Raw genomic sequence first — 27588 nt, 5'->3', positions numbered from 1 at the left:
CAACCCGCGACGCTGTACCTCAGTCGGGCCCCCCGTTCTCTCTTCTCAATGACTTCACGCGGTTCTTTCGCGCCATGCAAATGTACGCAGAGAAAAAAGAAAAATACCGAAGCAGAAGAGACGAGTGAGAGGGAAGCGCCGTGTGTTATCCCGCCCGTCGTCAACGACGAGGCGTCCCTCGCAGCGAGTGGGCACCAGGAGCACAGTTCGGACAAAAGGACGCGAGAGCGAGACCGAAGATGACAAAGCGAGGGGATGGCAGTGGCGCTACTGGCTGTCCGGAGGAAGGAGCTGCCGTAACGACGGCACCAAAGAAGCGAGAATCAAGGTCACCTCTCTTCGCCTCCCTGCAGCGTCTTCCGTCGCCCCACTGCGACCACTTATATATAAAAGCCGGACCTCTCCCAGGTGTCCGCACGGTGTGGAGACGAGAGCCGTGTCATCCGCTCCCGTACGATCGCGTCCGTGGAATCTCGAAGGAGTACCAGGTATCGGGTGTTCACGCGGCTGCGTCGCGAAGGCTAACAGTATGAGCTGCCTTCCCACCGTGGTCGTCGCCACCGCCTCCTTGTTTCTGCTGACTGTGAGGCGCTGTGAAGTGGACGCTGCAGCGCCTGCGTCCGGAGTGGTGACGACGCCGGCTTCGACGCCGGGGTCGAGCCCGAAGCCCTCTACCCGCAGCACGGAGTACAAGAATATGGACAGCCAGACACTGTGCGTATACATACGCATGCCTGCACTGTGTGGGGGCTTTCCCACTTTTCGCGCCGGCAGGTGTGCTTAGGATATGTTTGAGCTTCCGTGAAAAAGTGGTCCCATGCGTACATTCGTGGAGGCAGATCGGGCGTACGCTAAGGCGGGTGACAAGCGTTGTTTATATTTATCAAAACGGGTGTAAATGTTCGAGCTTTAGAGTTTGAACCTAATCATTATCTCGGCGAGAAACAAGCACGGAAGAAAGACCGGGCGGATGGCAACGTTAAGCTCAGTGATTGCTTTCGATTAGCAAGAAGCCACGCTCGCCAAATAGAACAATCATAACGGTTGAACCATTCAAAGATGTGGTTCTCAGTGCTTAGTTAGCTATAACTAAACCAGCTATAGGACATCTATAGGAGAAACCCGAAGAGAAAAGAAATGTCCCTTCATATTTTGTAAACAGGCTAGCCGTAACGAGAGAAATAAAAGTGAGCACTGTCCTGCTGACGAGCACACACCTACGCATATATATATATATATATATATATATATATATATATATATATATATATATATATATATATATATATATATGCGTAGGTGTGTTTCATATATATATGTGTAGGTGTAGCGGTTTCACATGTTGAAGAAAGTGTGGACGAAACGACCGACACGAGAGTATCGTGGCATCGTCATTGGAACACACCGTTTCTATTGGTGCCATACGTGTTCCGGTTAAATTAATGCTTTTTATTCGGGGGTCTCCTGGCAAATCTCGCAATCATTGTATAGCAGAGCTTTTTAGTGATTGTAGTGCTCCTTTGAAGGCAGGCTTTTCTATAACACCCTTGTAGAAGTTGGCGCTGCTGGAAGTACCTACATACACTGTGAAGCGAAGCAATGCTTTGCAAGGACGGCTTGCCACTCAAACGAATTGGCTGGCCCACAAGACGAGACAGAGGAGTAAAGTTCTCCCGCCTGCAGACGTATGCGCTACGTTTAGTTATGTCATTCCATGTTACACAGCAGTCGCTGCTGCTCGCCTATGTCCGAGAATGTGTTGCAGTATCTGCTACGTGTCTACAGTGTGTACAATCTTATAGTGACCCTCTACAGCAGCTTAGCGACTATGGCGTTGTGATGCGAAGTTCGAGGTTGCGGGTTCAATCCCGGAGGCACGCCTGCATTTTAATGGGGGTGAAATGCAAACATGTTCGTGCACACTTTGGCTTAAGTGCACTTTAAGTAATTCAAGGTAGCCAAATTAATCCGGAGTCACTCACTACGGCGTGCCTAATAATCAGATCATGGTTTTCCCCCGTAAAATCAAAGAATTTTATTTTACTTTTATGATGGGTCCATCTCGCTAGCGAAGGTGCGGCCACATTCGCAAAGTTTGCGATACAGCAATCGCGTACGTCTTGAGTCTAACAATGACATGATAACAGTGATGATTAGTAAAACGCCGTCACCGGCGAAAGCTAACACGTGCGCGTGGCACTCGTAAAAAAAATTATATTTGTGTCTTTCTACTCAAGACGCTATGTTGCAGCTCAAACATCAAGTGCTAAACGATCGTTCTCGTAACATGAAAGCCATCCTCGGACTCTACCTTACTCAAGCCTTTGATAACATTTCCCATGCAGCTTTCCTTTACCAGGTCTCCAACCTCCACCTGGGAGAGCGAGCCTACAATTACATTCGTGACTTTCTCTCCAATCGCACGGCCACCCTCTCGGCCGGAGATTTACGATCAGACTAGCTTCCACTTGGCAGCAAAGGCATCCGGCTAAGTTCAGTTATCTCTCCCATGCTCTTTAACTTAGTCATGATTGGCCTTGCCCAGCAACTACAACGAGTCGACAATATCAACCATACCATCTACACCGACGACATCACCATCTGGTCGTACCGAAGCAGTGATGGTCAAGTGGAGTCAGCCCTCCAAACGGTGATTGAATCGGTTGAAGCCTATCTCCAAGGCAGCGGACTGCGCTGTTCGCCGGCTAAATCGGAGCTTCTGCTCTACAAGCCCATTCAGTGGGGTTGCCCTCCCAAACACCAATTTGATCGCCGACCCTGTGACGCCATCACCCTATGCCTTCAAGATGGCAGTCCTATCCCACACGTCCCTAGTATCCGGGTCCTCGGTCTCACCATCTCTGCGAACGGCTTCAACGCCTTGGCTCACAACAAGATCTGTGCCCAATCTCAAAACACCCTACGACTCCTTAAACGTATCTCTAACCGACGAACGGGACTCAAAGAAGAAAGCATTCTCCACCTCGTCCAATCTTTTGTCATGTGTCACATTACCTACGTTGCTGCGTACCTCAACTGGTACCGGGCTGAGCACCCTCATACGCTCGACACCCTCATACGAGGGGTCTACAAGCAAGCACTTTGCCCCCCGCATTGCACCAGCACTGAACTCTTCAACCAACTGGGAGTTCACAACAACCTTTCCGAACTCATTGAAGCCCAACAACGCTCTCAGCTTAAACGGCTCGCTCTTACTGAAACGGGATGCTTTATACTGTCCACGCTTGGCTTCACCTACCATCAGCAACAGGGCCCCAAACAATCGATCCCGACCGACATCCGTATCTGGATCTACATAGACCCTATCCCTAGAAATATGCACCCTGAATATAACAGGGGCTGGCGACAAGCTCGGGCCGGAGCTTTTATAAAAGCCCTTGCCCACGTGCCTGGCGTCACATTTGTTGATGCAGCCCAGTACTCCCATGGCACACGATTTGTGGCCGTCGCCACACGCGATGGAGTCCTACACCACGCCTGCAGCGTCACTACCCCCACTGCCGAGATGGCTGAAGAAGTGGCCATCGCCCTGGCCACTTTAGATCCCACCTGTCACACCATAGTGTGTGACTCTCGCTCAGCCTTTACTAACTTCATCAAAGGCCGTATTTTTCCCCAAGCTCTTCGCATCCTCTGCCAGGCACCACACTCTAAAGACAGCATAATCTCCCTAACATGGATCCCGGCCCATGCGGGCCCTGTCCACCCACACCTCCCCAATCTCAACGAGGTCACCCACTCCATTGCGCGAGGCCTAGTAAACCGCGCCGGAGTCACTGGAGATGAGTTGGACACCAGGGATAATCTGACAACTTATAACGATCTCGTTAAGGCCTTTTACCTCAGTCGCCGAACCTTCCCTCCGCCGAACCCCAAGTTCAGCCAGGCGCAGGCTACCACCCTACGTCTGCTACAAACAAACACGTACCCTTCACCCGCCCGCCTCCACCTTATATTTCCAGACGTCTACACTGCCCCCAACTGCCGGTGCTGTGGCATTCACCCGGCTACGCTTCCGCATATGCTGTGGGAGTGCCCAGCACACAGACTAAAAACACGACTCTCTCGTCGAGGTTGCGTGAGCTCCGCCCTCGACGACCAAACCTGGACGACCCAGCACGCACGCGACGCGACGGCGAGGCAAGCCCTCGACGTCCCTTCATGGGTGGCATAAGCCTGGCCCTCATAAAGTGCTGGTTGTACAATAAAAGTTTGTTCCTCCTCCTCCATCTGTCTGTTTAGCGTGTCACGTTCCATGTTCGGTGATGAAAATTGTCAAGTAAAACGTAATTTTGTTTTATGTTCTTCTCGGCGCATGTTACAGGGAGCGGACGCTGTCCGAGCTTCGTTACGGCGTAGAGCTACTGGTGAGCAAGGTCACCCTGCTAGAGCCACGGCTAGGCCGCATGGACAGCGCCATCGGACGCCTCGAGAGGGCTCTACTCCGAGACAGGTGAGCGTGCAAAGGCTTTCCTGCATACATGGTTCACTTTACCTTGCGCACAAAAAACGCGAAGTCATGTTCTTCGACAATGTATAGCGTAACGACTAGGTGGAGTCATGGGACAAAACTATGCCCTAAACTGCAATTGTTCTATTACAGCCTTATTAGTTTGAGACATTTGAGTCGCGTGAGCACGCGTATACTGTGCTGGAACGGATGTCAATGTTCGTGTAGCAGCTGAGTACTTATCCGACTGGCCGTGGCCATATGAGGCTACCTATTAGTTCATGCTTTCTTTGACACCAAAGCTATCAGAACACAGTTTCTCATGCAAAGTAAAATGAAGCTTGGTGACGTAGATATCTAAAGCAACAGTGCACTGTCGGTTTGTTTGTCTTTAGGTGGTCCGTCGCAGCTCCTAGAACATGTGAGATTAGGTTTATATGTCTGTCAACTTATTGGCGCCTAAATTTCGTTATGTTTCTGTGCGTGAACAAACTGGCTTAAGTAACACAAACTCAGAGCGAAAAAATAAAGATATATGAACACCCTACAATGACAGAGCTTTGTCATAAGCACGCCTAAATCAGCTAGAAAAATTGAACTTTTCTACACTCCCGTGTTATAGGAAATCCACCAAGTTTATCGGTACCTTTCGTGCGAGCTGCCGAACAATGGCTTCAGAAATATGTGGCAAACAACGCCACACGCTAAATGGATTGCAAAGTTCACATTTATCAAAATATGTCAACCTCTAGACACAATGTAGCGTCTTAAAAAAAACTTTGACTGGATGGAAAAATTATCCATATTCACCTGCGGTGCTTTTCACGTTTCCCAAGTCGAACAATGCAATGTGTGCGTTTTGGTTGAGAGCCTGGTTAGTAGCCTAAATTTACGCTCCGACAAACACGCTGCTTAAACGAAGCTTCAAATTTAACATATCCTCTGAAGCTTATGTAATTGTGGTTATGCTTTAGTGATATTCACTGCAATATCATTTGTTGATGCTGCGCGTCGTATTTAATTTATTAGTGCGTCAACAACGCATGTATAGGAGATGAACTTACTGTTGGGATGTGTTATCACTCAAAAACCAAGAGTTAGATAGTGGTCGGTATTATTTCTGGTTTAACACTGATTATATGCAAATGACGTTAATCTTTGCTGGTTGGAATACTGGGAGCGGTGCGATGAGAGGCCCTGCTTTTCTTTAAAGCACATGGCTGATCGAGGAAACTGATCGAGTGGGGTCAATCGAATGCAGAGTGCCGTGCACTCTCCACAACCTGGCACTCATTGCTAAAGCCTAAATAATACGTATTGGAAGCAAGCATGACGTTAGGTACAACTAGTAAAAGCAAACGTTTCGGAACTGTTAGCAACGTATATAAGTGTTGTTCGTTGTTGCTCTTTTACACTATTTAGCTTGCTTTTTTCCCCTTTTAGCATGGCCTTCTCAGCTAGCGTCAATCTCTCCCACATCTACATTGATTATTTTTGCGTGCTCAGACTTGGGAAAAGACAGCGCTGAGTGGGCCGTACTTTCCCTTTGCCATGACCGCTCTTGAGGTCTGCATTGCTCAATGGTTCGTGCCAAAATTGGTTGGTCATCAATGCAAGCTAGCACAGTCGCGTACGAATCTCCCTGTGCAGCATGCCGAGGAGAGTCACGCAAAGTATGCTCAAGGGTCTCGTGTCGTCCACAGACATCAAACGCAGAATTACCAGTCATCTAAATGCGGGAAAAAATATCTGTAAAGCTATTTTCGGCCACCATCTGACAGAACTCCTTCCTTCTACCTGAATAACGCATTCGTTTTTACACCAAGAAGTCACTGCATTCGAGGACAACTTTCTGTGGAAATGAAGGGCAAGCTATGGGCGCGTGGCTGCTGCACATGTGTGGTACGGCGCCAGCTAGTCCGCCCGCCTTTGACAAAGCTTTTGGTTGCTCAGAACAGACGCTGAATCGATGCAGCTTCACGTGCGACGGTTTCGCGTTTGAGTGAGACGAGGAAGGGAAAAGCCGCAAAATAAGTAAACGTTTACCTTCAGTCGTGTGTTTAATATTATGTAGCTATTGCTAGTAAGGTGATGTTGTTAATAAAGTGTTCATATTTTATCTTGCCCAGCTTAAGCTAACGTGGATGAAAACACGGGACTCTTTCCAAAAGCGCTCTCACTTGTGCACGCTTTGCCTCCGTAGCTTTCCCTTGATTGCCGCAGAAAGTTGTCCGCGAGTACAGAGCGGCTCTCCATAATGTAGCTATGGATGCTATCGTTTAATAAAAAAAAAGCATCCCAGCATACTTTTTTGTGGTTGTTGTAAGAGGGAGAGGAGGTTAACGGTAAGATGAGCAGTGATGGAACGAGAGATATCTGTGGCACCAACGTGTCATAAGGACACTTATCTTTCTCGGAACCGTGACGAAGACCCGTCTCCTCATTGTAGCGTTGGCTCCACGCACATCTATCCTTCCGACACTGGTGATTACTTCGTCTCCATTTCTCTGTTGTGTAAATATTTTTTTCTTTTTTTGTGTGTGATAAGAAAGTTGTATCATTCGAGTAACTTCAAGCTGTCGACACTGTCATCAGCGAATGTTATCCGCCACCTTTTTCAGCTTTAAGATAAAGGTCGATACAATGTAGCTACAAAAGAAATAGTCATGACCACAGCTACATATGACAGGAATTTGAACTCATCCGCTACTACACCTCTCTGGTGGGTTTTGTAGGTGCGCGCACCTTTAAACAAATTGGTATTTCGATGCTACACCTCTCTGGTGAATTCATCGCAGATTTTGTAGGCGCGCAAAACCCCTAAACAAATTCGTATTCCGATCGTCTTTGGCTTTCTTGTTGCGCAGGCGTCTTTTATCACTTGCGACTTCCAGTTCACAGCGTGTAACGTGCTGCCGAAGCCACCGGTGTCCAGAGCTCACCATTCAGTTTTGTCCTGATGTAACCGCGCACAGCGCAAGCCACGTAAGGGTGCGTTGCGCTCGCCCCACACTACATTCCGGCTCTCCAAGCTAAATGCCACCAAGAGATTTTTAAAAATATGATAGAAGGCTTTACGCGAAAGGCAATCAATGCATTTTTTGGGGCTATTCCGACCCAATGAACGATGGCAGTTTATCAAAGGCGAGCGTCTGCATCGAGAACCATAATAATAACATCAAAACTACACCCCGCAAATCAATGGGAGTTATTTCTTATCAGCGAAAGCGGTATGAATCCAGGATTCTTGAAGGTTTTTTTGTTACCGTCTTTGCCAAGTACGTTTTTGCCACTACATGAAAAGTTTGTCGCAGTAGCAGTGCCTTGGTGTTAACCTTTTTCGTGAGCGTCTGTGCACCGACTACACTGCAAGATTGTTTTTGTTATTCTTTTGTTTTTGCAGCACAACTTCCGAAAGCCATGCAGGTTATCAGACACGTTTTCCACCAAGGCCAATAGGATACGCGACCGGCAAGGTGAGCCACTCCAAAGAAGCGAGGACAAGGTGCTGTTAGATCATTAAACATTAAACGGTGTTTCAACGAGATGGCCACCCGCTCAGAAATGTCTGAAAACTAAGTGCTCGGAGGACCATCAACTGTATCTCTATATTAACGCGATAGCGTTAAGGGCCCCGTGTCTTTTATTACCTGGCGCGACCACCACATTATGTGTTGTCACCTGTACATCGTATACAGAGGTGTCAGATGGATGGAAGTGTTACATAAGAAATAAAAAGAGGTGAGCGATAATAAGGACGTATAGGAGAGCTGGGAGGTTAACTACAGGTAGTTCGGGAAGGGAATGAGTAGGCAGAATAAAAAAGAAAGAGAGTGCAATGAGAAGGGGAAAGAGAGAAAGAGAGATGAGTGCAAACAAGGTAACCGCGTACGCTATGCAGTGGTATCAGTCGGCGCTCTCGAAGTGTAACATAAACGTCGGTAGACCTCAGGAACTTCTGCAGAGCAAATAAAGGCTTCTGCGCGAAGGTTCTTTGGGAGCACCTCTACTAGTCCCAACAATAAACTAAATTCCATAATAGGCTTCGTAAGGTTTTTTTTTTTTTTTCTACGACGTCGTTTATTCACAGGCAGCAAATGGAGCTTCCAAAATTCTGTTTTCAATGCCCTTTAGAAAAGGGTTTCCGCTTCCCAAATGCCGTGATGCGTGAGGGGCGGCAAGTTTGATAGACCGACATTTCTCGAAGAGAAGGAGGCAGGACACTCCCGTATAATGTGGGAGCTCTCCATAGGTAGGCCCTGCGCTGTGTATAGGTGGGAAAGCCCGTTTACGCATTAACGTAACGGATATTGTATAGTGTGTACAGGGCGCATGCTATGGCTCTATTTTTATCTGAGGCTTCGTCTCTTGTGCATGTGCATGACGGTGTCTGCTTCAAGCCTAGTTTACATTCCTTCAGCGTTGGTCCGTCTTCTGGCTTCTTACCGAGATCTACGTGTTCCTTATCGTCGCTGTTATAGTCGGCGTGTCTGGATTGATAAGACGATGGCACCCAAATTCGATTCGCCTCAAGTGTACTCCGCCTTTCCGTCTCACTTCCACAACGCAGCGACGCGTCTCCTTAAGGTTAGCCGAGGTTGTTTGGCAGGAAGGAAAAACAAAGTCTGTTCGCATACAAAAGCCCACCGACGTGTGCAAGAAAGACTGGAAAAACATGATAGGCAAACCAACTATGCTCACAGGGCCGAACTGCGAAAACGCTTAAGTACTACTGTACCACGTTTCTATAGCACCCTCCTGCGCTTCTGCTTAGTCGCATGTTCAAGAACCCAAGGTAATCAAAATTAATCCGGCGCCCTCAACTACGGCGTCTCGCTTAGCGCAGGTGTTGCTTTGAAGTGTTCTGAAGAAATCAATCAAGAAGAAGGAAGGAATCAATCAATCATCAATCAATCAATCAATTAAGAAGGAATCAATCAAAATGTAATCACGTAATTACGCGTGCGTAGGGATGCGGCTCGTCGTCGTCCTCACTGTCCTCGACCGGAGACAAGGCCTCCGCCGCCGAGCTGGCCTCCATAGGTGACCAGCTGCGGGACCTGAGGGACGAGCAACGCTTCTTCCGCCACATGCTCGGAGACCTGCGCAATTACACGACGCACAGCTCCGATCGCATCGTCGGTAAGCAGGATGTTACTCTGTCAAAACGCGTCCGCGAAAAAATGCGTATCACATCGCTTTGCGTGCCGCGAGCTTGGTACGAACGCACGTACGCGCTCCTGATTGGCAGCCGCTGCTAGCAGTAGCTTCGCACTCTAGTTTCATATTGCTCCGAAGCACAGCGTAATGGCCTTCTAAGCGCAGCAAAGTCCGCAGTGACCATGCTTGCGTTTTCTTCTCGCGAAAACATTCGTTCCGGTCCTACTTAAACGTGTAAAAAAATATTGCCACGATCGTCTTCCAAGGTGCCGTTCTTCGTCATTCAATGGAGAACGTCTCAGCAGAAAGCAGTGTCAAAGCCAGCGAAGCACGAAGTTCCGAGCAGCTGCTGCTGCTATCAAAACAGCCAGCGCGTATCGGTAGAATACGACGTGCTGTAAGCGACGTATCTCTTTCAACTAAACAAAGAGGTAGAATCCTGGCGACGCTGACGATCATCCGAAACGATAGCGCGCACTATATACGAGCAGTTGATGATGGCGATAAGTGTTATAAATGTCTCTCGCAAGAGAAGTGACGTGCATTTCAAGCTTTATAGCCTACTTACGCGGATATGGTACGAGCCGCCTTTTGAAGAGGAGCTTCTTTGTCCACATATAACCTTAGGAGTTCGGCGTAGGCATTCGTGTATATTTCAAGCCGGGTAGACGACTGCGTGGTCACGAAGTTGGTAAATTAGTTTATATAGCCGCTTGTATCAATACCCTACGAATGCGCTGGTGACCGGCTGCGTTATCTACGTACACAGTAAAACGCAGTGACAGAATAAAATGTCACAGTGAAACAACAAACGATACCTAAGTATTTTTACTACAAAAAAAATCGGCCTTCAAGAGCATGATTTCTTGAAACGAAGATTTCTTTTTGTCGGCCTTCCCTGGGCTGGGCACGGCTGTAAGGTTGGTTTCTCGCCAAATCAACTGGACCGATGCCGCGGACTGCAGTCACGTGTCAGGGATTTGTGCACCGTGCGGTCACGGGGTTGTGAGAGCGTGGGCATGGCTGAGCATATGAAAGCCCGCACTGGGAATTGTGGGAGTGTGCGCCATTTGCAAGCCGCTGTGTCATGGCTGGCACGTAGTTTGAAATAAACAAAATTGCACGCATTTTTCTTTCTCTGTGCATAGAACATTTAACTTAAACTTTTCGAAAAAGTTTCCCTTAATGTAGATTCCAACAAGCACGTTGCATGCACCGGAACATTTCTTCTAATGCATGCAGCTCAAATAAAATCACACTCTATTCATGTCGCAAAGTCTATAAATCAGCGATAAATAAATGTCGCCACTTGTGCAGCTCGACTGTCTGAGCAGCAGTTGCAGGAAATGACGGCAAGGAATTACAAAGCAACGAACGTAATTCCAGCTAGCTACCGGATTATTCTTTTCCGTTATAGGTGCACCGAATGTTTGACTGTAGCATAACTAGAATTCCGTGGTTTCAATAATTCCATTATATTCGTCAGAGGCTCACCGGTAAACACAATGGCGATTCAATTTTAATCAAGAAACTCTGAAATACAAGGAACCTATTTGCGATCACATGGCCAAAGCTATTTGTGAAAAAAATATGGGAGAAGCCGAAGGCGGCCCTTGTGACAACAAACTACTCAGGCAACCAGCTCATCAACCTGTTGTTTGTAAAAAAATAATATAGTAAGCGAACTGCTCTCGATAATTAGGGTACTAAAAACTGACTGAATGAACTAGAAACTTATGTGTACCGCCTCCATAGCATGCATATTCAGGCACCTTTAAGTCGGAGGAATGACGCGTCTATGAAACTTTTTGCTTGGATGTCGATTGCACTCTCCATAGTGTAGACGAGGAGAAGCACTGTAACGTCACTAAATGTGCCCGTGGGTAGTACCCTGCTGCTGAAAAAAAAAGTGAGGCCGTGCCATGCAGCGAAACAATATTCACTACTTGCAGTACACCGGCGAGTCATTCTGGGGCCGTGTAACGTAAAACTATTCCAATATGTCTTTATTCCAATCTCCTGACGTCAAATACGCGTAACCGCCGACGCAAGCACCGTGCGGTCACCCGCAGGGTTGTCTGAACGAACCAATCAAATGCTCCCTTCGTTCATGGGAGGGCACTTTTGTTTTCTTGAAAAACAAATAACACTGTCTGCACTGAGCGGCTTATCTTATCTAGTTGGCTCACAAGAGGCGAGGAGCATGCCCAAGTGGAGAGGGATTCGATGGGGCCGAGCCACTGCACTGAATATCGATAACCCGAATATCGTTTCGGGGCTCCGAGCTACTGCACTGAATATCGATAACCGGATGAAGAGGGTGGTTCCCGCGTCTGCGATTCGTCCGCTTTCTCTTACTTAGCTTCTGGTGGCTCATCGACAATCGCGGCGGCATGCCATGTAAGCTTAAGAATGACGCTAAAACGGATCCTCAGCAAAGAAGAGTTGGCAGAACTAGGTCGTAAATGTGCCGAAAGTTCTCGAAAATGTTACACGGCCACGCAAAAAGTTTTATTACGCGCAAGTAAATCCATGCCCTCCGGCAGGGGCGAGTAGCCAGGGCCGGAGCGATAAGCGGCAGCCATCTTTTATTCCTTTCGGAATGGGGCAGCCTGAGGCTATTCACAGGAAAATGCAGTTTTGTTCGACATATTAATGCATCTTTAATGCGTACGCGTCACTTTAACGTGGTAAGATTTTGCGGTTTTGTGACGTCGCGTGAGAGGCAGGTGAAGTGGGTGCAGCCCGAAAACTTTTGACCAATAGCCGAGGGCTAATGGCAAAAAGGCGTCGAATCAGAAATAACTATTTTTGTTTTGTTCGGTCAAGTTATGAATAATCAGTATGTACACTTTATATAAGATGGGGAGCTATCGCGGTTTTCGTGACGTCGCGTGACAGACAGGTGAAGTGGGAGTGATCCATGAAAGTTGTTGACCAATCGTGGCCGGCTGATTACAGAATTGGAATAGAAAAGTTTGGAATAGCTTTATATTATAGCGCCCCTGGGCCGCTATTTTTTAGCGATGCCTTATGCCTTATTCTATGCTATTCTTATCATCCACCACACACGGCTGCCTGATCCCGTTGGTAATGTGGGCAGACCGTCGCTCTGACCACTGGCCAAGCGCGAAAAGCCTGAAAAAGCATAGAATCGGAAAAGGCATCGCTACAAAATACCGGCCCTGGTTCCGCACTGACATCGTGAATCCCTACTTGAAAGCGGAAGTGCTAGCAGCAGCCCATATTAATGATCAGTTGTCTTTCTGCCGTTTTACCACTAGAGCAAACATGCCGGCAAGTTTTCAGAATATGAGGCAGCCGCTCTTGAAGAAATCGTTGATCCCATAGGTTTGTTGTAAATGCTTGTCCGACACTGGGCCATCTTTTCCCTTACTGCTCTAGAACTGCTGTTGTTTTCCTGTATTCAATGCGAACGTTGAAAGGGCATTCTCGGTGCTTCGTTTCATAAATCAAAACGCGCACACGGCAACGACCAATTCCGACGTTTCTAACTGTTTACACTAAATTGTCAATGCAATAAACCTAATGGGAATGTCGACAGTAAAGAAAAAGCGATAATCGGAGCGCGTAATAAATCACCGAAATCACCGCACCCACTAGCACCACCGCGACTCGCGGCGCTATATATTGACCCTTTTCATGACAATCCCGTGGGCGCTGCCATGTTTGATCACGTGGTGACACGTCCATTGCTTGCCTCAGCTGCCTCCGTTGCCTATGCGTCGACAAGGGATGTACAGACGCTGGTGCGGCTCTACAAACACCTGTTTCGGTGTATATCACAGATGGTGACTGGGTGACCGCTTCAATGAACGTGCAAGCGCTTTCGGAGCTCGTTACGCTTTGTCCAAACGGCGCTAGTACCGTATACGGTGCTTGTAATAAAAACTGGGTTAAAAATGTGTTCCAAGCTGTCCTACCTTTACTCTTATGAATTGAATCGATATCAACGTGTTTAGCTCTGCGTTCTTTATTTAGCAAATACTTTTAAGGAGCAGCTTGTCACGTTTCTGACTCAGTAAAGTTCCCCGGGCAGGCACTAAATGATTGTTTATTTTCTGCCTGATCGCTCGCAGATGTCCTCAGTTGCGCGCACAATCCTTGTAACGTAGGTGTTCTGCACGTTGTAGTAGGTTGTAGCAAATACATATTATCGCTAGTCACTCATTTACTCTGCAGACCCTTAAGAAACGCTCAGCTTCGAGCTTTAGTGTGCTGTCGGTGTAGTCGCTGTCACCCATGCTTCGGAGCATTGATTCAAGCATGCGCCTGCTCACTTATTCCTGCTGCGTTGGTGATAGAGTGGGTATAAGCTTGCGAATGAGTTGGGGTTGATGTGGGTATATAACGTGCGAAAAACTTACTATATGCCCAGAAGTGGCACTACTGCCTATATCACCGTATAACGAGCGGTACTCGCTCGCTCAAGCACTCCGGGGTTGAAGTTCTTTCCTTGGAGGTTAGCGTTACAACGATGGCGGAAGAGCGATTTTTTTATTCACGATGGCAGCTGTGCATCGCCAAGAACCGGCAACACAGGCAGTCCTTATGCAGCAGTGGTCCGTAAACTTGAACACACGCATTGATTCGATTCCTTAATACGCTGGTCACAATTTTTCAAGCCAACTCCTGTGCACCTCCTGACTCCATCGCTCCATATTTTGCAGCACGAATGGAGCACAGTCCGTTAGCGAAAACCCAGCTGCATCTCCGAAAGCTGATCGCACGGAAGCAGCGCAGAAGAGGTCACGGTTTCGTATTCGTCCACTTTCGCTGAGGCAACGCGCGGCGGGACACCGAAAGCGTGATCTAGTTTCTCTAGAGCAAATTGCTTCTCGGAAAGGGTCACTAGACCTAAAAACAAACGTTACGGCGCTAAGCAGGCGAGGACGAAGTGAGACACAAACGCCTGTACGGCCGGGTGCCAACTTCCAACTGTTTATTCTCCACAAACCACGCAATTTTATACATGAAACCTTAGTATAAGTAATCACAGTAGAGATAAACTAGCAAGAGGCATAGGAGTTAACACCGATAATACTTATACCGGCTATGTACCGGCTATGACAATACTTATCATAGCCCGTACATAGGAGCACGCGTGCATTATAGGCGCAATCCGAGCATTCAACCAAATGAAGCAGCTGCACGTTCTAATCTTGGCGGCGATTACAGGCTATCATTTAGGAATGACATTTCATTGTAACTTAATGCTAGTGACGGTGGCCTAACGCACTTATTTTCTGCTATTTTTATTAAGTAAGCCTCGATTATCTCCCTTTCACTGCGGTTCCTTGCTTTCCTTAAAAAGGCCGTTTTGTTCAGAAGAAGCACGCAACCACAGCGCTTGCAGTGGTCTGACAAGTGCCCACCCATGTTGCTGCTGACTGCCAACCGGTGCCCTCTCGCTCGATCGTTGAATCTCCATATCGTTTGTACATTATACACCTTGTCGCACTTTAGAGGAATACCTTAAACGACGTCGCTAACACAATCGGTGTAGCGTGTGACGTACTTCTTGGACCATGTAGCCGGTAGCTTAGTCACCATCAAAGGGCAAATTTTGGCCAAATTTCATATGGCGGAAAACACAATGCGCAAATCGTATCTGGCTGCGACATTCTTTATATTGTCGGACAGCTTATCTACGTACGGTAATACGTGCGTGTCCATTTTTGCTTTTGGCGCCTGCACTCTTTTCCCGTGTTTTATCTTCTGCAACAGACTTTCACACACACACGTAATAGCGGAGGAAGGAACACGAGGAAACGGAGGAAGGAAAGCTGTAACAAGATTGTGCTCGCGTGACCTCTATAATTCCGAATTGAGGCACGCGTTAGCTATTCCCCTCTTGATCAGTTTAGGATGCGCGTTATCAAATAGTAGTCCTTGTATAATACGCCCAGCACACGTGGGGCCTTCGTTAAACTAAGCTTAAGGTCCAGCAATCGAATAGAGTTATCTTGTGGCAATTCCCCGGTGAAATATAATCCTCCTTAAACCGACTTTCACGCTGGACATCCCCTTTCGCATGGCCTGGATGGCGAGTCAATTTCTTTTTTTTTTTGCCTTTTATTCTGCGTGGCGCACTGCTATGACATTTTTGCGCGTTCGGCCACGGCCAGGCTAGAGGAGAAAACACACCCTGCCCCTTCTCTGGCTCAGCCATGGTTCCGCATTGAATAATTTACTGGAGTCACGTGCCGTAGTTAGTGACGTCGCAGGCAGTGCGTCTTACGTGGAGGCTTCTATGCGTGTGACCTTGATTATTCGCTGTAGCAAGCGAAGCTTTCTGGAGAGGAAGGGAGCACGGCTCTCGTTCGAAATTTCAGCTGTTTTTCAGTTCAACTCGACACCTTGCAGACACTATTGTTCGCGCACGGTTTACGCACTTCTGTTACCTCGTTGCAATAACAAGACGTGGTGAGGGGCCCTATTAGGCAAATAGCTTCTTGCAGTGAAGCCGTCTATGACTGCGACCTGGGAAAGTTGTGGCGGCGAACAGAAAACGCCTTGCGGCAAAGCTAACTTTCTCGCGAACGCTCTGCAGCTCGACATCTCAATCTAATTTAGGTATATTGAAGAAAAATCCAACTGAAATTGGACGCTCGATTCTATCATTACGCCGAGTTTCATTTACTTGTCATAATTAGTTAGTTCACAGTGAAGTTGCAAACGTTGCAGAATTCCCGTCTGCTGTCAATACATGGACATATACGGAGGAAGTATGGTTACAGAAAACGGCTGCAACTCTTGTTTTGTCAAAACTGTCCCGAAAAACATTATATGACAATTAGCCGCTAAGACGACTATACCATTACGCCGAGTTTCATTTACTTTTCATAATTACCTAGTTCACAGTGAAGTTGTAAATATTGTGGAATTCCCGTCCGCTGTCAATACATGGGCTTCTACAGGAGGGAAACGGACAGCCCCGTGTATGTCCGCTAGAGTAAAGCTAGTCTTTCCCCGTTTCATTCAACTAATTAAATAAGAAGTATGCTCAATCGCAAATTACAAGCAAAAATGTTTCGTGCACTCCTCTCGACTGCGCCCCGATCAACGCAAATCGTCGCTCGAGTCGAGGCTCGGTTGAACGGCCACCTGCGTCTAAACGGCGCTCCGTCGCATCTGCGTCGACAACACATGCGTCTTCAGAATGCGGCGTTGTGAAAGCCCTTCGGTGGTAGCTCTGTGTATTCGTGACGTAGCGCGTGACGTAGTGCGCGTCTGATAAGGCATCCAACGGGAATTTCGGTACCATTTCGCTCCACCGGTCGCTATGGGAAGGCCACGCGTAATCGGTACGCCTGAAGGGCAGCGTCTCTATACGATGAGCGACGTCTAGCGCAGCGACGGGAGGTGGACTGTTGATGTCGTGCCTCGCTGTCCCTTGTGCTCGAACAGTTCACTCTACAGGGTTACAGTTACTCCAATGTGCCCACGACGGCGCGTCAACGGTCGTGTATAGATTTGACGCTAGCCAAGAAGTTGGCCGGCGTCGTCACAGAGCCAATGGCGGTGTACCTCAGCGACCACAAGGTCATCATCACATGCGTGACAAGTTGAATATGAAATAAAGAGAAAAGAAACAAGCCAACAAATGATTGCGTATGTCTTTGTATTGCGCATAAATGGCACATACATAACTATATGTATAGTTACATGCCAACAAAACTCTATACCCACATAATTTATACCACCGATTGTAGCTTCGCTGGTCAACCACGTCCACATGGTAGAATGGCTCCTCAACTTCTTACTGTGGCTCTCTCGCACGTATTCATGCTTGTCGGCGGCCGCACTTTCTCCGCCGACGCAAAGGCACGCGCTCTCGAGCGACCAATAGTTGCGGAGCGCCTACGTCGCCGAACACTTGCTGTCTCGCGAGAGCTTTTGGGGTGTGTGAAAGTTTTTATGGTCTAGAGGCATCGGATGGTGGGTGGTGGCGTTGTGTCGCCTTCGTTCCTTTCAGACGGTTGTGGGACACATTCGTCGCTGCAGCCTACTGCGCGTGTCTTATGTGGAAGCGCTGTTTCGTCATGCCGAGTCGTCTTGTGCTTAGACTGGCTCCCGCAGTGCCTGGAATGTGCCCGATTTTAGAGCGAATGGTTGGAGAAGTACCGGGCCTGCGTGAGGTAAACGAGGAGAGAGGAAAGCGTAGGTGCGGTCCCGTGGTCACACCATCTTCGTTACGCCGTCGTCATCATGCTGTAGGGATTGCGTTGTCTTCATGCCATCTTGGTCACGCTGCGATCGTCGTCGAGCCGTCGTAATTACCGTCAACGCCACACCGTCGACGTCGTCGTGGCGCCGACAACGCCGTCGCCACGCTGTCATGCTGTCTACCAAACATGCCAATGATGACTTGCGTCGTCATCATCAAGCTCTGTTATCGACGCCAGCAGTGTGCTTTGCAAACATCACTAATGTGTCCTTTATTTGATTTCTGCAGTCCACATTATTCACTTTGAAGTCTTCTTTGATGATATATGCAACATTCTTTTTACAATGTTTACGGAAGTTTTCCGACCTAATGCTCAGTTATTAGTGCGAGTTTTCATCTCAAAAGGGGCCACGCAGAGACTTCTAGCCATCGTCTCTGGGCATCCCCACTCCTACCTCGGACGGCCTTGATGCAGAGCATCCGCCGCGGTTGCGGGAGACAAACTAGAGTTGCCGCCGAGTACCTACCGATAAAATAGGTACGAGCGCGCGCCCGGCCTGGTGCTCGGCTATTACGGGGCCTCAGCGCTTGGAAACAGACGTTTCTTCCCAACTAGAGGGCTCCGTCCCTGCTAATAGATGTTTTGGGATGCCGCACGATAAGTTTGCGCAATGGGAGTGACCCAGACCCAGTGAAAGGTATTGTTACGCGCATAAAATTATTTACAATATACTTGTAAATTTGGTGCTGGCGTAACATTTGGTGGAGGTGCGGGTGCCCGTTTTCTTCGTGATGGACCTCCGCATAGTACGTCACATCCATGTTGGAACAACGCCTCCTAGGGACGGCGCGTCGTCTACACTTGCACTGGTACCATCGGCGACCCAAACCCGGTATATCACCCTTCCACATCCGCATGATCCCGGCACATTCTCCAGTCTCGATGGTATGGACATCGAAGAATGGCTCAGCACGTACGAACGTATCAGCAAAAGCAACAGTGGGACCCGACCATAATGCTAGCCAATGTCGTTTTCTATCTGGACAAAACTCTGCGCGTTTGGTTCCAAACACATGAAGAGAAACTTACTAGCTGGGAGCTGTTCAAGCAGAAGCAGTCCAACCTTTTTGGCAATCCCTCTCATTGACAGCTAGCCGCCAAGAAGCAGCTCGCTACCCCGCACCTCCACCAAATATTACGCGTATATAATTATTTACATTATATTTACAAAGAGTGAACGTTCGCTGAGACGGAAGAGAGCCCAGCCAGGCTGTGTCAACTTTTCGTCGTCTTCAGGACCATCTTCGTTCTCTTCTTCGCCTTACCGCAACAGTGCTTTTAATGACTCTGTAGTGCTACGTACATTTCTCCGTCTGCCGTTCAACCGAAAGGTGGTCTTAGCCTATGTTGTATTACGGCAATGAGTAGCGCACTAGCCCTGTGTAAATCCGGGAGGAAACTCTTAATCGGCTTTAGAGTTTGCTATAGTTTACCTTACAAGAAAAATTATTGCACACACGAATGCAGCCCGAAGCTACCGAGGAAACTCATACGGGTTTCTCAGAAAGAAATCTCTTTGCAGTGGAAGAAAAATTCGTCATGGCTCGGGGATCGAACCCGGAACGAACGCCTTTCAGAGGCGCTCGCTCCACCGTGATCTGAGCTAAACAGAAAGCTATTAGGTCATCCTCCAGGACTAGACCAATTATTAACCGACGACTCGAACCGCGCGAATAGTGAACGACTACGCAGGGAGAGCTCTCTCTTGTATGATCGTGTTTTCTTTTTATGAAATCTCCTCCTCTTCCTCCTCCACATTGCGAATTTCCGTAGAACTCACTTGCCACAGTTTACCTTTTTTATGATACGCACATTAGATACCTGCCTTTTTTTGGCGAGGGGAAGGAGGGGGAAGGGAGGAGGCTACATCGACAGTTTTTATAACTAGTTTAGTACGCTTCGGTTCATGTTTACATTTTCTATCTATGCAAAACCTTTGCACCGGTAAATATTGCGAAATTAAGGAAATCGTAATTGCGCCATGGGCACCAGTTGAAAGTATACCGGCTACATTGCTCAGTTATTATTCTAAAATACATGTTACCTCGCGTTGTGAAGCGTCGGAAGGGCTACTGCAGTCAGGGCCAGGCTTAAATGCGACATTAAGAGGGTAATGAAGGGCAAATAATTATAAAAGTGCGTACGCACGTACGCCTGATGGAAATAAAAATATTTTCCCGTTATTTCTGTCTTCCTCACAGCCAATAAGTAACTGCGATGAGCATAAGTGTATATACTGCACGTTTCTTATATTAATGAGGGAACTCATATTATTTTGATGTGCTCTGCTTTGGTTCGGGAACATAAATACCAATTCTGTTCCAAGTATGTGCGGCTACAATGTTATAGCCATTTAAGATAGCTATACTTTCGCAACTCTGCTGAAGTTCTGAAGTTCAAACTTCATTTTTTCTTGTATATCGTTATGTTCAGTTACAGAAGAGCTGTTCTTTTTCTTACAAGCGAGACTTCCTACACTTCTTTCTTAAATTAAGCTGCTCTCGAAAGGAAGTTCTATGTCTTGTCGTTCAGCGTGCTGCAAACGATATTATGTAACAAGTTTTTCGCACACAATTACCGGGAACTGCATTGTTGGATCGCATATTATTCTGTCTTATAGTGCGATGGCCTCCATGAGACAGTTTAATGCTTCGCATTTCACGGATACTGCAGCTCCGCTACGCCGCCGCGGACCCCGCGGTCTATTCTTCTCGCGTGCACGTCGAATAAATGGCAACGCACTACACGCAGCCAAGTTGGAGCAGCGAGGCTTCCTGCTGGCGAGGCCGGCGGTCAACATCCAGACGAGCCGGCCAGTCATTGTGGGAGGTAAGACGTCCGCCAACGGAGCGGCACACCTGCTGAGACCACAAGTGCTGCCCTGGGAGTCGCAGCCTTCCATGTCCTCCGGTACCTTGAGCTCCAGCGGTACTGGCAGCGCCAGGCCCTTGCACATGGTCGAGCTCAAGAACAACCACAGGTCACCCACGGGATCCACGCCTCCGTTCCGCAGCCAGGCGAGTATGCATTTTTGGGAGGAGGTAGCGATAACAGCGCAACACACAGACAGACCTAGAGAATCGCGATACGCACAGCACCGGTTTGCGACTGCTGATGTCCAGCTCGTGAGCTCAACTAATCGAACCTCGAACTAGAAGAAAAAACGATCAATCTTCACCAAGGAACGCTGGGCTGATACTTAAAGGACCTCACTGAAGAAAAAAAAAGATATCTCGATTCTATTGCTGCTGCGGACCTTGTCCAGGTCCAAACAGGGCAGATAAAAAGAAATATTAAAAAGTACATGAAGAGTAAAGAAGCGCACTGTTCTGCAACATAGTCAAATGTACGTGACGAAGGATTGCGTTCACTAATACTACTTGGACAAAATCAACACATAAGCGCTTATGTACTTGCAAAATATCTTTTCAAAGTCTGTGGTTGATGGTATTGAGTGTAGTTCGACGTCACCAAATTCTGTTTTAGGGAAGTTTGAATGAATATGATGCATTGCTAATCAGCGAAAAAAAGGAAGTCATGGCGAAATTCTCTACTGGATTAAAACGCATCACCATCCGGAAACACCACATCGGCTTTATTTATTGATTATTTATTTTATTTTGTACTTCTTTTTTCGTTTACTGTGTGCAGGACGGCACCAACGAACACCTTTTGTACGCTGCAAGGATCCACAATATTAGTTGTGAATGGGCTCTGTGCCTTGTCTCGTTCCTTTGCTGTGTCCCTCGCTGGCTGTTTCTTTATTCCTGATGCACATCATCATGTTTTTCTTTCATACATGACGTAACAGGAGAAATTGACCCGTTTAGATGGCACCGGTTACTATACCCGTCTTTTGGCAGAGAAAAATATTCTCACAATATTTGTAACAGCATCTATTACAAAGCTATCATAAAGAAAAGTCAGTCAGCATTAACACAAAGTTCCGTACATTTGTCCATGAACGCACTGAAGATGAACATGTATGCAATTACATATGTAAACACAAACGCTTCTGATTCTCCCAAAACACATAAACAAGTTCATAGCTTCACAGACGAGGGCTCAGGCCATAAGTATTATCATACATAACCACGGGCAATTTCAGAGACCGTAAGTATAGCCATACATAAAATACTGTACATAAGCATTTGACAACATAACAAGCGTAGACTTACATCACCCCACATGCATCTTTCAGCAGACAATAAAATTTATTACATACCAAAGATACTGGTGTTTTCTGTGAAAACGTTTAAGCTTACCGTTTTGCCGTTCATACAGGGGTCCACCAATGCTCACCGCCGCCAGGATAAAGTGCGCGGCATCTTCACCGACCTGTTCGGCTCCACTCGCACCAACATCGCCAAGCACTTGCGCCAGGTTCGTGCAGCATATTGCCGCGTAGTCCGGCATACCTAGAAAACTGATGTTCGAAGAATTTAGAGCAACGCCATATTGAACATGAGCGATCAAGTTATACACCAGTGCAGCGAGCTATGAGGGGTGCCGGTAGCGAAGTACAATGGCGTCCTGGCAAAATGTAATAAACTGTATAACTACAGCGCCTCCAACAGTGCGCAATCCGTAAATTCTTGTTTCTAAGAATCCAACCGCAGAGCTTCGCCTATATAAGTTTAAAACCCTAATCTTTGTTCTCGTTGATCACATAAGGTGCGTAATGTCAGCACCAATTTAAAAAAAAAGCAAAGAGGTTTTCATTTCAGCCGTAAATTCTCTAAGCGTTCCTTCTCAGTTTTTAATCTCTACGAGGTTAAATTCCCTGCCTATGCTCTAGTGCCGCCGGATGCAATCCCAAATTAATTAGGCCAAATAGTTATCCCAGTTTATTTCTCGAAAAGTGAAATTTTCATGCATCCGACTGCAGTCCGGAGCTTCAAAGGCAACCGATACGATATTTTCAGAAATAAACTTTTGCAGTTGATGATAAAATTGTCCTGGTCTGGGGCGACCGCCTTTACCGAGCGGTCGCTCTACCATCAGTAAAGGTGCAGGCTAGCTGATCGTAGAGCAAGAGCGAATTAATCGACAAATCGAAGTACACGTTCGAACATTCAAACCCGTATGGGTTCCCTTTGTACCTCGGGCTACATTCAGATGGATGGCAATTTTTTTTTTCCTTTCATGACCCTTCCTCCATTTTGTTGACTTCCGCAGAACCTGTTTGTCATAATTAATCCCTGTACTCAATTAGCAGGGTAATAGTCTTATTTTTTTCTCTCAGATGTTGGATATGAATATTTCATTACAATTTAACGCTTACAGATTCGTACTCAACTTCATAAGCAATTAGTGAAACAGTTAGCTATAGCCTTAAACGCAATACGAATATTTACCACTGCTTGCCGAATTCAATTATCCACTTAATTTCGCTTGTGCAAATAGATCCTTCTTAAAAAAAGGTTGGCCCTTATTTTTTAGCAGAACTAACACATAGGCTTCGCTCAGTCGTCAACTGTGTAAAGACAGGCTTTTATCATGCCGAAGAATTGGTGCGCGGGCATTGATAGCTTCCTCACATACGTTTCGTATAATATACGCTGCAGAGGATGTGTCATGTGTCTCGGCATTATCCAGATGAAGACATGGTACGCAAAAATGCCTGGCCATGCTGGCTTATGTCTGCGTTGAACGCAATAAACCTCACAGTTTCTGTGCACTATTGGCGCCACCGTTCTAACTTGAAAACACATAGTCCAGGTCACTCAGTTTTGTGCGCAGGTTGCTTAGCTTAGATGATTGGATTAGTTTTTCGGCCAGTTGATCATTCTTTTAATCAAAGTTCAATGTTCCAAAGAATTGATTAGGTCGTTATCAAAATGATCAAATACCTTTTTTTTCGTTTATCTATTGAAAGGTTTGCTAAATTAACGATCAGCTTTGATCAAGTGAATGTGTTTTTATCAAGATGGTTTATACAGTCAAGCTAGTTTGTAGGGTGCATCTCGATCAATAGAAGCAAGCGTGCATACTTAAACTTGCTGCTTGCAGCTGTCAGAAGATTGCTTTAGTGTGCGGTTAACCCAGTGTAGAATCGCCATGTCGAACGTCATGTCTGACCAGGAGAACAAAGAATTTTTCTTGCCACGCATGCAACGGCAAAGCGATACCACGCGGTGACGGTGTCTCTCACAGGCGTCACAGACTTCAAATGACGCGATGGCCTACCTCACGTAAAAGTGTTTGCGAAGTTTGCACTAGGCTTGAACGGCTGCAATAAACGACCTTGAAAAGCACTCCCCGCTTTTTTTTTTTTTAGAGCGCAGCTTTTATGCGCCCGTTCCTGCGGCGAGCATCGGTGTCGGCGTCCTACCTCGTAACCGTGCGAACGAACACAGCGACAAATGAGAGTGAACGCGGAGCGCAGCGGGGATATGAAATAAGCGGCGAACGAAAAGAGCACGAGGAGGAAAGCGGAGGAGGAGGGTATGGCGAAATCGTGAGAGGAGAAGCGTAGTGCTGCGCGCGAGTGGCCTTGCGGCGACGGTGGCTACGAAATGGCGCCAGAGTAGCGGGCTTCGTCTGTATGAAAACAAAGCACTGCATGAGCGGAGGTCTGTCTGCGGCGGCTGCTGTGAATCGCGCCCACGCATTACCCACGCGCTTCCTCTCGCGATCTCCCCATTAGCGAGGCAGTTGCGCCAGACTTCGCTCCGTTTGCAACGTGTCTCACGAGACAGATTGTCCGCGACAGCCAATATATCGCGAAATGAAAACACCTATACAGCTGCGCTCAAATTTCACATTAGGAAGTATCGTAAGCGTCGGTGAACTGTTTTTCCGTCGCCCTCTTCTGGCCTGACCAACCTACTCTCATTTACTGATACGACTTACTATACCTCCTTGTGGCGTTCCTTTAATATTTTTAACACTGATTTGTCATTTTGAATTTGCTGTGGGGCCATGATTAATTTATTACTTTGACGCCCCGTTTATTTGCCACTGACATAAAAGAAATTAAAAATTAAATTATGGGGCTTTACGTGCCACAACCACCTTCTGAATATTCTAAAAAAAAAACTATTTTCGCACGTAGTAAATGTTGATGTTCTATTTTCGCGTATAGTAAATGTAGATGTCGAAATGTTACCCAGCTTTACCTATTCATATCTTCAACATGTATTGTTTGGTTGCATATTACAACCATTGCGATTATTTGACGTATAGGCCCTATGCGTTAAAGGTAAATTTATCGATAAACATATATAGATGTAGTTGATAAAAAGTAAAGTCAATGTTATGCTAAGTTTACACACAGGTCAATTTAGCGAAACACGTTAACCATCTCTCGTTTTTAAAGAAAGCTGCTTGGCAAACAAATTAGAATACTCAGCCACGGAAACAAAAAAAAAGACGACGCAGTGGACACTCTCGCTAATGGCTACTGGATAAAATACCACAATGATAAATAATTTCTCGTACTACGCTGGTCAAACCATTCGAATGCAACGCTACCCCCTGACACTGTGAAACTTTAGGGGCACGCATAGGGAAGTACTTGATGCTCGCATGGTCTCTTCACAGGCAACCGAGAGCGTGCGACGGGACACCGAAGTTCCGCTGTCGCGCGTCACCGACTTGGCCGACTCGCTGGACGGCCAGGCCCGCAAGCTGCCCGACCTGAGGGCCGAGCTGGCCGAGTCGGCGGCCGCCGCGCGGGTTCTCGAGCTGCGCGTCTTCACCGAGGACGCGTACGAGCCGCTGCGAGCCGCGGCGTCGCTGGCGTCGCGAGCGGCGGCGGACCTCGAGAAGCGGATGCCCCCCATGCTGCAGAAGGTGGCCGAGACGGCCACGGGACTGCGGGCCGCCATCGGAGACCTGCGGAGCGCCCTGGAGAACGCGACCGCGACGGTGGCGCCGAACGACGCCTACTACGTCGCCCTGAGCGAGGAAGACGACTTCTGGAAGCGCTAGCGCCGCACGCGGCCCGTTATCGGCGCAGCGCGCCTGGTCTGACGTGACGCGCAGTCAACGAGCGTCGTTCCAGTTGGTCAATTCGATGCCAGACACTTGGTCGTTAGCGAGCGCACGGCAGCGAGTGAAAAACGGCCACGGAAACTTCTGTTGCAAACTTCCAAGCACGGAAATGAGCGTTTGCTAAGAATGTCGGTTTCTTAGCCGACGGTGACGCCAACGTGACGACACGGCGAGAAGTTGAATCCGACGCAAGCCCGATGGAAATAGCGATGTGGTTGTGTACGAAAGTGTTGACGTGTGCGGAGCCTGAACAATTTTTTTTTTGCGATGCCCTAGATAGCGGTTTTACACGTTGCACAAAGGCAGAGAGCAACAGAAAGTGTTTCACAGTTGACCATTAGCCTTCCACAATGAGCCATCGATCAAGCATCACCCAACCTTCCGAAGGCTGCAGCAGGCCTCTTTACCTGTGGCTACTTCGTCCTGTGAAACAGCAGGAATCTCTAATGCAGCATCTATTGCTCCACCGGTTAATGAACGGCTGTGCGCGACGAGATTCTGGATTGTTGAATTTATTGTATATTTCCTCTCACAACACGGAACTGAACAGTGCCTGCATGTTAAATACTGCTCGCCCTTTTAAACCTATATGTATCACGCTGGCGTGATATTTTCCTATGGTGTCGTTCGTTTCCGTATTTGTCAATATAGTGACATGCAGACGACAGTGTATCAGGGTTGCTGATTGCGCCTACCAGGTGTGTAGTCGAAGCGATTCTTAGTCCGGGCAGCTGCTCACCCATCACCTGTCACGGCATCATCTGCGGCTATTGCGGCAATCAATCACAGCGTTCTGTTGTGGACCACGTTCGTGGACATGTCAAAATACGTTGTGATTGTCTATCGCAATAAACATAACGTTACATGTCACTAAACTAGAGGATATGTTACGGTTATTCTGTTATTGTGCCTGTGGGCCCAAGTGTGGATATGCGAATCGACCCTTTCTTGTGCCACCAATTCATTTCCGACAGGCCATTCAGTACCATGCACCTACCTGTCAAATGCAATAAAACAGCCGATGCATTTCACAAAGTATTCTGGTTATCTTTTTGTTATTTCTGTATGTGTGTGCGTGTTGATTTTTTTTATTTTTATTTTTTTTGACCAAGCGCGCAAGCAGTACACGTACTTCTAACGTATTCGTCTGGCCTTAACCCAAGAGTTGGCTTGAATTAAGTAGACAAGTTCTGTTGTTCAAAGTAGAGAGTGTAATCGATTGGAAAAGGCCGCGGGTGTCGCAACTGACGCCTGAATTGTCCCGGATCCAAGCAAATTAGGAAATTTAAAGATAGAAAGATATGGCTATAAAGGATGAAGAAAGCAAGTATGCACTCAGCAATATAAATGCGGAAGTTGGATAGAAGGAAGGAAGGAAAAAGTGGAGAAGGAAAGGTAGGGAGGTTAACCAGTATGGCTTAACCGGTTTGCTACCCTACACATGGGAGAGGGATGGGGGAGATTAAAGATGGGGAAGGGGGAGAGGGAGAGAGAGCACATATGACAGCACACACACATCGTCCGTTGGAGTCCATCATTCTGGCATGGTACGCGACGTTACTCTCACAGCCGCTTGTCCAATCCCGTCTCTTTCAAAAACCGAAGTAGTCCCTTTGTCGCCTTCACCTGCGATATCTTCTGTCGGCGGCATGTGAAAATCGTGTCGAGCGACAATGGTCTACTGTCAAGGCGCGCTAGAACAGATGC

The 27588-nt window shown here is 47.4% G+C and overlaps 1 protein-coding gene across 1 annotated transcript; it reads left to right on the top strand.

Moving 5' to 3' along the window:
- Nucleotides 1–225: 225 nt before the first annotated feature.
- Nucleotides 226–27261, top strand: LOC135905349 (uncharacterized). The gene is made up of 7 exons (XM_065436380.2): nucleotides 226–714; nucleotides 4346–4474; nucleotides 7875–7947; nucleotides 9442–9613; nucleotides 20635–20900; nucleotides 22168–22266; nucleotides 25429–27261. Exons 1-7 carry the CDS (start codon nucleotides 530–532, stop codon nucleotides 25816–25818), a joined length of 1314 nt encoding a protein of 437 aa, XP_065292452.1. The 5' UTR covers nucleotides 226–529; the 3' UTR covers nucleotides 25819–27261.
- The last annotated feature ends 327 nt before the right edge of the window (nucleotides 27262–27588 follow it).

This window comes from Dermacentor albipictus, chromosome 3, assembly GCF_038994185.2.
Source record: "Dermacentor albipictus isolate Rhodes 1998 colony chromosome 3, USDA_Dalb.pri_finalv2, whole genome shotgun sequence".
In the NCBI taxonomy this organism is placed as follows: domain Eukaryota; kingdom Metazoa; phylum Arthropoda; class Arachnida; order Ixodida; family Ixodidae; genus Dermacentor; species Dermacentor albipictus.
The sequence above is the reverse complement of the archived record's forward strand: the minus strand, read 5'-3'. Positions and strand labels throughout refer to the sequence as shown.

Excerpts from the sequence above, each read along its gene's own strand:
- LOC135905349 (XM_065436380.2), top strand. The coding sequence starts at position 530 with ATGAGCTGCCTTCCCACCGTGGTCGTCGCCACCGCCTCCTTGTTTCTG. Across the intron at positions 4,475-7,874 it reads AGGGCTCTACTCCGAGACAG|CACAACTTCCGAAAGCCATG; the intron begins GTGAGCGTGCAA and ends TTGTTTTTGCAG. Across the intron at positions 9,614-20,634 it reads CAGCTCCGATCGCATCGTCG|CCAAGTTGGAGCAGCGAGGC; the intron begins GTAAGCAGGATG and ends CACTACACGCAG.